The 11,816-nt window shown below is 48.6% G+C and overlaps 1 protein-coding gene across 1 annotated transcript; it reads left to right on the top strand.

Moving 5' to 3' along the window:
• Nucleotides 1-4,615: 4,615 nt before the first annotated feature.
• EDA2R (ectodysplasin A2 receptor) lies at nucleotides 4,616-11,412 on the top strand. Its single transcript, XM_013953656.2, has 8 exons — nucleotides 4,616-4,702; nucleotides 5,454-5,632; nucleotides 6,605-6,690; nucleotides 7,057-7,221; nucleotides 7,777-7,923; nucleotides 8,598-9,112; nucleotides 9,906-9,954; nucleotides 10,390-11,412. The coding sequence occupies exons 1-8, from the start codon at nucleotides 4,616-4,618 to the stop codon at nucleotides 10,683-10,685; spliced, it is 1,524 nt and encodes a 507-aa protein (XP_013809110.2). The 3' UTR covers nucleotides 10,686-11,412.
• The last annotated feature ends 404 nt before the right edge of the window (nucleotides 11,413-11,816 follow it).

Raw genomic sequence — 11,816 nt, 5'->3', positions numbered from 1 at the left:
AACAATTATTAAGGACATGGGGGGGAAAACAGATAAAAACCCAAGGTTTTATTAAAAAACTAAGAATTTTGGAAGTCTTACTTGAGATAGCTAATAAGGCAGAGTGTAGATGCCCAAGATGGACAGCCAGAATTTGACAAAAATCCATAGTTATGGTCCCGATTTATACGTAATGAGTATACGAATAGGCCTCAGGCCCCTGTCCTATGTTGTGATTTTTCTTTTCGTTGCATTTCAAGCATCTCCCTGTGCGGACGGGCAGGAGGCAGGAGCAGCAGACGGAACATCGCGGCCGTGGGCCTGCCGTCCTCCACGCGGTGCGGAGCGGGCTGCAGCCTGCACCCAGCACCTCCGCCGAGCGCCGCACCGCGCCGGGACTCCTTGCTCCTGCGGCAAACGCTGAAGCTTCCAGTCATTCCAGATTAAACCATCGGTGGACTGACTCGTGAGTAAAATTTCCAAATCTGCTGGAGAATGTGCCGATTCCCAAACCTTACTAAAAGATGGTTTTTAGGTTTTTTGTTTGCTTGTTTCAGTTCTTTCCTTCTCTGGGCACTCCCAGTCTGCAAGGCCTCCAGAGGGACTGGCAGGGTCAATCCCGACAGGCTCCGTAGTGTAACGCAACATCCAGAAATGCTCTCCTAACGGAACGAGTGGATTAGTGAATGGGGCTTGAGGAATAACTGAGCAAAAGGCAGGCACTGGACCCTGAACTGTGCGAGACAGGCAGCAGTATTTTCCAAATTGGTATTTGGGATTTTTTTCCTCCATTCCATTTGCAATTTTATTTAAGATTTTGGTTCCTGAGTTTTAGGTTTCAGTATGTGCTGGCTACTTAGTAGTATTTCTTCTAAGATGATGTTCTTTACTGCTGTTCTACTAGTTTCTAACTTTTTTCATGAAGTGATGTGTAGATATCTACTCCGATATCCTCCTAGCTCATGCACTGATGTAGCAGGTAATTCTCTGCTAATTCTTTAATTTGATAAGTCAGTGCTTCTCAGGGAAAGGTAATGCCCCATGTCTTTACGGAGTTGAGTCTGGAAATATTTGAAGAGAACTGATGTGTATGGAAAACAAAATGCATTTCTTCTATGTTAGAAGCGTAGCAGGCCGAACTCAGCTACAACGGCTTACGCAAATGCACCCTTAGACTTGTCCTGAAGAGACTCTAGCTGCGGTGTCAATCTCTGCTGTTCGTCTTTGTTTTACTGGCTGCTAACAAATCAAAATGTGCCCCCAAGATCAGGAAGATTTTGCTTGCATATGAGAGATCAAAATGAGAACCTGATGTGTGATCCAAATTCCCCATTTACTTTCCTGGAACGAAGCTTCAACGTGGACGTGTAGGCGCAGGTGTTGAACGACGCCTCGCTAGCGCGTCCCGAGTTGGCAGCTAAATATCTTAGCACAACATGCAGGTACGAGAGGTCCTGTGCTGGCACCAGGAGTCGCGGACCTTGGAAAGTGCCGCTGCCTCTGTACTGATGCATACGGGCATCTGAAGGCGTGTAATTTTGGGAAAATTAACTTTTTGCAGGAAAAGGAAAATCCGTGAGCTGCAGGACTGTCCCTGGGGTAAATGGCTGCTTGTTTGCGCTGTCGCTTTGCTGAAATGCTTTTTATCGCATACAGTGAAACTCGTTCAGGAACTCGTGTTTTCCCCGTGTGAGTAACAGTACAGCGGGGATCGTGCTCTGTTCACTTTGCTCGGGCAGGTTGTCCTGTTAAGGCAATAAAAGATGACTTTTAACAAATTATGACTTTTTTGAGTTAGGAAGTTTTATGCGTCTTGAAACAATGTCTGTACATTTTGCTTCCATCGAACTTCTGAGTTCATTGATACTGTGTCATGTTTATATTCCTCTTTGGCAAATAAAATCCGTAGCTCTGGCAGTCACCTTGAGGTCCTGCGTAGTTTCCAAAGAGGTGGGAGGGTTTGGTTGTTTGCTTTTGTTTTTTACGTTCAGCTAATTAGGACCAGTTGGTTTAGTCGCTTATGGGACTATCAGAAGTTGCTGCTTTACTAGGGCAGTGCTATGTGGTTTTGGATGTATGCTTCAATTACAAATTAAATGTCTTCGTTCTGGTATTGTTAAAATAAAACGCAAAAGCTTTGAATTCCATGCCAGATATTTAACAAAGCTTTCATTCCATGTATCATTATATTGTGGCTTGAGAAACAGCAGGCCTGGTCTACGCTTAATAGTTTTGCTGGCATGGTTGTGGTATGATGTTTCCCCTGCCATCCCTAAGTGATATAGTTATGCTGGCAAACGTCCTAACGTACATGTAGTTACACTGGCATAAGATTCCTTTTGCTTGTGTAACTTTTTCTATTTGGGAAACTGTTTTAAGCTGTTCCTCTTCTAGGGAGATAGGCTGCTAGGGTTGTGCCCATATCTGCACGCCCTTCCGAAGTGTAGAAAAGTCCATAAATACACACGAGAGGAAGAGATCAGGTAGGCTGAAGTTGCGTTTGCAGGGCAGTTTCGCCAAAGATTTCCTTTTTCATCTGTATCTCCCGTATCACGGTAGCGCTTAAGAGAGCCGGTGAAAATCGGGGCCCTGCTGTTCTCAAATTTCCGAAGTGTTGGCTCCTGTTCCGTTGCCTGCAGCTATATTTCATACCTCTTTTGCTCTTGTAACAAGTATGAGCCTAAATTAATTCCCAAACTCCAGACCAGCAGCATCAACTGAGCTTGTGCTCTCCGCAGTGGGCAAAGGCACCTAGGCAGCGATGGGAACCAGGATGCAGACTGTGATCTTATCCAGGCTTGGCGAGCCAGGATTCAAACCACCAGAGTACCAGCCCTCAGAAGCGGTCACGTGCCACCCGTATGGGGCCTCTCTCCCTCTTTTTATTTCTCCTGCTGCATTTAGCCTCTTGCTAGACTCTAACACGAAACCTGAATGTTTCTCCCTTGACATTGGCACACAGTTCCCTGTTTGCCACCTTCTGAGATGGTGACAAATTTCCTTTATTTATGCTATAGTGTCAGTAACCTTTACACTATTTATAGGCTGTGATCATGTCCCTCCTGAGATGTTTGCAAGATAAATTTAGCTCCCTTAGCTTCTCATCGTCGTATGTCTTCACGTCCAATCCTCGCTGCCTTTCCTTGTAGCAAATGAGCCGCTGGCTACGAGCACGAACTGCAGTAATTAGTGACTCACTTTCTGTGCTTATCTGGGAGAGACGTCATCTCAAATGAATCTTGATCATTCAGGGACTGGCAAGCCTGTCCAAACGTCCATTTCCAAAAGGCAGCCCGCATGGGAGCGGCGGGAGATCAGGCAGAGGAGCTCAGGAATGTGCGCGGATGGGACCTTTGCGCCTCGTGTCGGCTAGGGGTGCCGGTCGGACACGAAGAGGAGGGGGAGCTGTAGCGGGAGAGGGCCGTGGGAGTGCTCGGAGAGCTGGGGCTACGCCGTCAGGCTGCCTCGTGTGCTGTTAGGGCCGTGTAGGGAGACCATCATCCGACCTTGCCTCTTCTTCTAATGAGGCTGTGGGTCAGCACAACTCTAGTTTAAGTGCCAAGTTTTCCCAGGTGTTTCAAATCCTTAAGTGCAGTGTCCTTCAAAAGAGCATTTTTTGAGTGTTTCTTACTCCTGTTGAATGTTCAGGAATTAATTAGAGGTCTAGTGGGGGGTGGGTTTTATATTGTTTCTGACATCAAGGTGGGAACCTACCCAGAAGATATAGAAATGAACAAACAATCCCCAAACTTGAAATAAATTGCTTGGTTTTTTGTAGCTTCAGTTTGAGTTCTGCTTGTTCTCCAGTGAGAATCGAGTCCTATGTTCTCCAGTGAGCTGAGGTCACTGAAGGTGGAAATTGTGGCTCCAGTGAGGCTAGTGACAGTTCTGCCACTAATTTCAGCTGAGCCATTAATTCACCTAAGAAAGGCTATGGATGGTATTTGACAGGGAGACAGATGTTTGTTCTGCCTCTCTAACAGTATATCTGAAAATGAGTCCAAAGAGAAACTGAAATCTGTGCAGAACAAGAGCGTGAGCAGACTGTATGACTCTGGACTGGAGTAGTAGGGGGCTGGATGCGTGTCCTGCTCTGCCAGCTCTGCTGGAGAACATAGATGGACACTGATCTCTGATAATGTCAGAGCAAAGCAGCTGAACCGACCAAAGCTCGTCTGCCAGATCCCTAAGCTGAGACTGAGCTTTCTATTTGATAGTCTGGGATATCCAAAAATACAGCTGGAACTAGCAAAATTCACTGATTTCTTGCCAGATCAGTGGCTCAGTAATCAGTGTGTCTAGCTTAATGTTGAAAAATAAAATGTCGTCTGTTCCATGATGAGGGCAGCTCTAGGGCAGCAGGGATAGAGGGTTCATCTGCAGCCTTACTGAGAAATCCTCCTCTTTCCTTTCTCGGCTCTTGGTGTACACTGCCCTTTGGATGAGAGCAGGCAGCCTCGCTCCTGCCAAAGTGACATGCTTGATGTGTAAGAAACGCAGGCTAATGTCCTAGTGAAGGCGGAAACTTTTTTCCAGAAAAGGGCACGCTGTTTGACTTAAGAGCATTGAGACTTGCTCTGACCTCTTTGTTTTCTCTTCCTGCCTTCTTCAGGCTCCCGGCACCTCTCCAGCCTCGATGGCCTGCCAAGAGAGCGAGTATTTGGATGAGCACGGGAAGTGCACCCTGTGTAGAACTTGTATGCCTGGGCAGGAGCTTTCCAAGGTAATTTTGCTGCTCCGGAAGGAGCAAAAATCATCTAGCACCAAGGCTGTCATGGTGCTAGATAAATCCTCTGTTAATCTTTATTAGGAAAAATAATCTTAGATCCCAGTATTTTAGGAAGAGCAGAGACTCGGTAGCAAGGGAAGGCAAGCAGTTTCACTCATCACCATGGAGGGCATTGGATAGGAGGGTGAGCAGGTGGAAGTACAAGCAGGAAGGGATTTCGGATTGATGCTCAGGAGCCTCCTTCTTTCCTTTCTGCTGGTGGAAATCCAAATTTCCTCTCAGTCTGTAACCCCAAGTAAAGCGGTAGCTCTGGACAGTCCAGCCAGGCTGGATGGATATGAGCAGGACACTTCACTGAAGTCCATGAATCTGGCCCAGCCTTGGCAGTGTCAGTTCATGCTTTTGACCCACAGATACCACAGATACTTTGTCTCTTCTCCCAACAGTTCTTCCTGGGGTGCATCACTGTGGTAGGTTTCCTTCTCTCACTAAAACACGTTCCGACAACTGAGGCAACCTGTGGGCTATCGCTGGGCAGAAAAATGGCTTCCTCATTTTTCTGCATGAGATCAGGTCTGCCGTTGTCTGCTTTGCGGCTGGGTTCTGAGGATCTCTCAGGTCTCTGCATAAACAATAACTCTGCCACTGTTTGCCCCAAAAGAAGGAGTGTCGTTTCCCTCTCTGTCACTTTGAGACCTGAAGGGGCTTCCCATCCCAGTCATGAACCCAACCTTGTGTCTTGCAGGACTGTGGTGATGGTGGAGGGGGGGATGCACAGTGCATTGCTTGCCCTCCCAGGAAGTTTAAGGATAGCTGGGGACATCATGGCTGCAAACCCTGTCTGTCCTGCACCCTCATCAACCGTGTCCAGAAGTCCAACTGCACGGCGACTACCAACGCAGTCTGTGGGGAATGCCTGCCGGGGTGAGTAGAGCTGGCTCCTCGGCACGAAGAGATGCGGTAGCGATTGCAGCTGGGAGGGGACACGTAGGGAGGGGCTGGGCAGAGCGAGCGTTTATCTGAGGCCACTTGTCACACGGCACTTAAGAGGAGCTGTGGTGGTCCACAGTTGTCTCTTTGAAGACACTGCTAATGACAGGCAAATCTGACCCATCAAATGCCCCCTTTATAGCTCTGAAGAAGGCAACCTGATAGCTCCTGTGAATGAGCAGTGGAAGAATATTCCTTCCAGGCCTAAATTATTACCACGGACACCAGGATGGCTAAGGCCCAGAAAACGAGTGTCTGTAGACCACTACTATTAGTAGTTGCCTCTCCAAAGAGGGCAACAGAGACCAAGCCTAGAAAGATGAGTTGCTGTGTCCAAGCAGTCATTTGGAGGAAGCTATGGTTTCTGTAACTGTTCATTTTTAGTTAATTTTTTAGAAGAGTTACTTAATGAAGACTGCTACGTACAATCAGCCTGTGAAATGCCATAGAGCTGCAGACCATTTACTGACAAGCGATGAGACTTGGGACAGAGGAATGAATGTCAGAGCCCTGGGTGTTTTGGTCTCTTCCCAGCCAGACTTGCTAGCTGGAGCTTTTCTGTGATTTTGATTGCTACCACCCTCTTTTAGCAAGACATGGGGACTGTCCCAGAGTGATTCTTGGCAAAGGTGGCTACAGCTATGAAAAAGTAGGTCTGAATTTAGCCGGCATTTGAGACAGATGTTGTGCTTTGTGGCTTCTCAGCGTGCCGTGGCACCAAGGAAGATGGATCAGTTTTCTCTGAGCTGCCTCCTGGTAAATGAAGCAGGATGTTTTTTCAAAGCAGCGTTGGGCCAGGCTTTAAGCCAGCCAGCCCGCTGGAGTAGCGCGGGCTGACGTCGGCTGGGGAGCGCCGAGTCCCCGGGCCCTTCGCGTGGCTGATGTGCTCTGCGCTTTGTTTGGCAGGTTCTACCGTAAGGCCCGGATCAGCGGGCAGCTCGACTGGGAGTGCATCCCTTGCACCAAGCAGACGCCCTCCTCTGAGCCTCAGTGTACGTACCCAGCAGCCCTTCCGCTGCCGTTCTCTGTTCACGGGGTGCCGAGCTGTTTGCAGGATAAAAGGGGTGGTGAGGACATCCTAGAGCAGGTTCATGGTGCATGTTAAGTCATCATCCTATCACTGGTCCTTGTGACTGCGTCAATGGCAGACACAAACTCAAATGTGTATTTGAACCATTCTTTGACCGTTTTTCCTCGTTGGCCAGCTTTCTTAGCTGGTGAAAACACCAAAACACTGTCCTGTGGAGACCTGCTGGAGGAAGCACATTCATTATATAGGAAGAGGGAAGGGACAGGGAGAGTGGTGGCCTGAAGCCTCAGAAATAAGCTCCAGTGTTTTGTGACCGGTGTGTTTGCAGGTCGGTCCAGAACAAACCTGGTGAAGATAGCTGTCCCCACTGTACCACCACAAGACACAGCCCTTCTTGCACTGACCAGCAGTGCCCTGGTCATCATTGTGCTGGTACTTCTGGCACTCTCCATCATCTACTGCAAGCGTTTTTGGAAGAGCCAGTGCCAGCGAGGTGAGTCAATGTATACGATATTTCTCTGTTCCTTCTTCCTTTACCTTCTTCTGTTTACACGTTCTTCGCTCTTCCCTTGTTGTGTAGAGCATTGCCATTAGCATTGCTTTTGTTGAAGCGTGAAGTGAACCAAACTCTCCTCTGTTCACAGAGGATAAATACCTCATCATGCTTTTTTCATCTACAGGGCTTCTCTTTTGCTTTTTCTGCTCAAAGACATGGAGGAGCCTTTCTCTTCCCTAGTACTGTAATTAGTAGAAGGAGACTGTGCCATGCTTTCATTGTCAAAATTGGCGTTCTCTCTTCCTGGAGTTTCTTAAGGGCAGGCTGAGTCTGAGTAGCTTTTGGCAGGGCAGGACTCAAGCGCCAGGAAATGCTGAGGCGAGAGAGGAATATGCTTGATAGCTAGGGTTGGGGTACGCTGGCATCCATCAAACAGTACACCAGTACGCTGGCTTCCCCAGCTCCTCGCAGGCAGACATACCACATAACTGAGGACATTCTAGGGAAATAAGCCAAGCCTTTGCTCAGACTGGTTCTCCTCTATCCTCCAAGTCTTCCTGAGGACTCAGAATTTCTCGAGCCAGCGAGCAATGTTCCCAGCCTCAGCTGCACCCGGCAGATTTCTGTGTGAAGAACAGATGTCTGGTCCCTGCTGCCTGGGTGTGAAGAACCTGAGCCCCTGCTACAGGCAGGCAGAAGGTAACTGCTCCTTTTTTGGGGGGGACGGGGGGTAGAGGGCAAGGGGGGAATCGTGCTTCGTTCTAATTCACACAGTGTTGAGACACTAAGTTTCTGTTAGGAAGGCAGGAGCTGGAAAGTATCAAAGTTCCAAAGTATCAAAAGTATCAAAAAGTTTTTGAAAGTATCAAAATGTTTTCTCATGGCGCCAGTTCCTTCTAGGATCAACCCTGCTGTGGCCCCTCCTCAGCACAGAGATCAGTGCTACCAGGGATGATCTTCTAGGGCCTGTGTGGAAAGCAGAAGCCCCCCTGAATTCCACTGCGAGACACACAGATGTGCAGTGTTTTGGGACTTCTCCTAACAATCAGTTGCAGATTTTGGGCCAGCAGTGGAAATACTCACATTCAAGTCCTGTAGCTTCTGTGTCTCCCTGCAGTCAACTCCTGCCATCATTGTAACCCTGGGAGTAGGACTGACTGGGCTTAGGGAAAGGCATGAAAATTGCCTTTCCCAGCAGTGACACACTGGGATAAAAGTCTGACCACTTATAGACGGCTCTTTACCCCTCTGTCCACTGGACATACAGAAGATGAGATTTAAAGGATCGGCTGGCAGACCTCTGAAAAGGGGGAAGTGTAGCGGAGGAAGAGAGAACCCAAATGTTACTAAGCTGCAGACATTTTTGATTTCAGGCCCAGTGGAAGCAGTTCAGTTCGTTTCAGATGGAGAAGCCATTGGTCTTCAACTCCCAGCTCTCCAGCCTGAGTTGGAGTTGCCTCAGCCGACTGCCGTCAACCCTGCTCCCAAATCCCAGCTGGTGAGGAGCGTCCTGGAAACTCAGCCCCTGATCAGGAACTCGGGCTGCAGCGACTGCTTGGCAGGGGTCCTGTCTCCCTCTGACTTCAGGCAGGGCCCAGCCGGGGTGGCGGAGGCCCTGGCCCCTCTCTCATCGTGTGCCTCAGAAATGCAACACAAGTGGCCCCATGCCCCGGTGGAGTGTACGGAGCTCGATCTGCAGAAGTTCTCCACCCAGATGGACTTCGTGGGCAATGAAAGATCAGAGGATGCAGTGAGCCGGGTGGCTCAGAGAATCCCAAAAGAGAACAACAGTGGAGCGCTTGAAGCGAAGAATGGACTCGTTTTGGATCCGACAAGGGGCCTGTCCTCAGCCTTCCAAAATCCTACTGCTGAAAGGGGGGAGCAACTGGTAAGTTCTTCCAATCTCATCTCTTCTCTAAAATAATGTTGGCCATAGTTGGCCTCATACACAGAAGGCTGGAACTGCAGGCAGATTAGGGATGTAGGTTCCTAATATTAAGGGTAATTGATATCCAGGACTGCCTGGTAATTAGCAAAAATGATTAGCCAGATGTTTGCTGATGTGTTTGGGAGCAGACGAGGCTCCTTTTCTGTGGGTCAGGCAAGAGGCCTGGAGCAACTGGTGAGACAACATAAGTCCAGCGTGTCTACCAGAAGAAAAGAATTGTGTTCTTATTGGTGATGTTTTTTGTGAAGTGGACATGACTGGGCACTAAAGGTGGCATAAGGCCACCAGTACTCAAAGGGGCCACATTCAGATACTCAAAGGAGTAGAGTCAATTTATTGAATATATAGGCATATCTTTAGCTATGCATAATCGATGCACTCTTGAGAGGTTCTGGTACTCTTGCTCATCTGGAAAGCTGACCTGGCACTGGAAGGCAGTGATTCCTATCCCTCACCAGTTAGTTTGAAATGAACCAAATCATTAACATAACTGAGGTTCAGAAAATGGCTGGTAAAGAAATGTATTTAATAGCTTAGCTCCAGGTCATGATTTATGGAAGTGGTTTGCTAGGAGGCCCTGGAGCATCCTGAGGAGGTTGTTAGGTCTGCGGAATGGTAGTGCTGGATGGACAAGTGCCAGTCGTTTATACTTCTGTGAAGGTCCTAGGAGCACTGGCAAGCACGATTGTTGCTCATAAGACTGTCTCCAACCTTGGGGTCTTTATTTTGCCAGGTGAACGATGCCCAGAACCTTGTGACTCAGATCAGCAGCACTACAAAGGGTAAGTGTCTTTGTAGCCTCATCTTTTTCACCAAATATTTGGGGTAGCAGAGGGAGGCAAATCCTTGGAAAGGAGTTCCTCCAGAGGCCCACCATGGCTGTGTTGGGGAACCAGTCTTCACAGGGATTTATCTGACTTCCGTAGCCTTTGGTGCTAGTTTACAGAGTAGATTTTCTGTGATTCTGCCTGGAACGGCCTGAGGGTGGGTGGTGAATGGATGCTCAGCTTTTACCGGTTACCAGCCTCCATGGGACGGAGAGCCAGCTCCATGTTGCTGGGCTCTGAAAGTTAACAGTGGAGGAGATACCTGCCATGGCAGGATGGTGTTTCACCTGCTTGGCAGGGGCAGGGGCTTTAACGTGGCTACTCTGTTTGTTCTTATCCCAGGTGGGTATGTTGGTTTCTAACCGCACTTTGCTGTATTGCTGCCCCCAGGTCTCCGAGTAGCAGAGCTGCCCCATTCCTTGGTGCAGTCACTTGCCTTCTTGCTAGACCCTTCCTTGAACGGGGTGAAGAATTTCAGCCACGTGGCACTGGAGCTGGGGGTCACACCCCAACTGCTGGGAAGGATATCTGGATTTGAGCAACTCGTCACTCACTTCACCTACTCAGGAGACACTGTCACCATTCCTGTCCTGGCCCAAGCTCTGCAGCGGCTCCAGCGGTTTGATGCCTTGCTCCTGCTGTGCGATCACTTTGCTCTCAGCCAGATTCAGGGCTGCCAGTGCTGAGAGGAGACAGGGAAGGGACAGAAGAAACTCCAAGCACTGTCTTTACTGGTAGGGGAGAGGATCTGGTAGCACCATGGTCACATAATCTCTTCAGTGTGCATGTGGTGATTATGTGGAGATGGTCTTTGCATCATGGAATAGAAGCACATGAGCAGGAACGTCCCTCCTGGGAGAAGAGCAGAGGAGTGCTGGGGAGGTGACAACATCATGTATCCTCACAACCTTCACCTCTGCCCTTGTGGGTAGTTGTGAGGTTTTTCTCAGGCCCCTCCAGAATCCATTTTTCTTCTGTATTTACATTTTTGTCCAGAAACTGAGCGGCCTCACAGTTGCTGTGCTGTCTGCTCTGTGGATTGGTGATGGTGTGTAACATTCTTTGCAAATTGTTAGCCTTGTAGGCCTTGTGGTTATTTCTGTAAGGTTCCTCAGCCATGTTCAGTGCTGGGGTTCGGTGTTTGTGGGCAGCCTTTGAGCTGTCTCTGCTTTGGTGATGGAACAATTCTTCAGGGGCTGTACAGGAGGGTCCTAAGGTATCTTCCACTTTAATGGCACTGAGTGTTGGCTTCTCCTCCTCAGTTGCGTGCAGCTTTCTTACAGGCCCAGCAATCACTTCTTTCCCATTCCAGCTTTTCAGATGTTGGACCTTCTTCATTTAGCCAATACTGTGTTTTTTTGGGTTCCTGTTGCCACTTTCTGAGTTTACTTTTTATTTGCTTCTTCCTCTGTGCACAGTTCTTGCAAGAGAACCTGTCTGACCATTACTCCTGTGGCAGAGAGGTTTAGGTATTCAGTTTGTGTGCCACCCCAAAGCGTGGCATGTTTATTCCATTTCCCTTTTGTGAAATGGCACGGTTTTCTTAAAGGAGTTTTGGACTGAGCATCAGGATTTTTAGGTATAAATTCTTCTTAAAGTTTAATGCTGTATTGCTCTCAGCCGGGGTAGCAATTTGTTCGCTCACTTCCCCCGTCTCCTGTCGAATGCCTCTGCTCTGGTGTGTCACCTCTGTCTGCTAGCAGCCTCCCTGCGGTGGATGAGGTTTTAAGAACTGACGCTGTGGTGAAACTCTGGGGTAGCACCGGCAGGCCACTTCCACTAAATACCGCAGATAGATACCTGTGGAGACGGCTGGA

The sequence above is a fragment of the Apteryx mantelli genome, chromosome 13 (assembly GCF_036417845.1).
Source record: "Apteryx mantelli isolate bAptMan1 chromosome 13, bAptMan1.hap1, whole genome shotgun sequence".
Lineage (NCBI taxonomy): Eukaryota > Metazoa > Chordata > Aves > Apterygiformes > Apterygidae > Apteryx > Apteryx mantelli.
The sequence above is the reverse complement of the archived record's forward strand: the minus strand, read 5'-3'. Positions and strand labels throughout refer to the sequence as shown.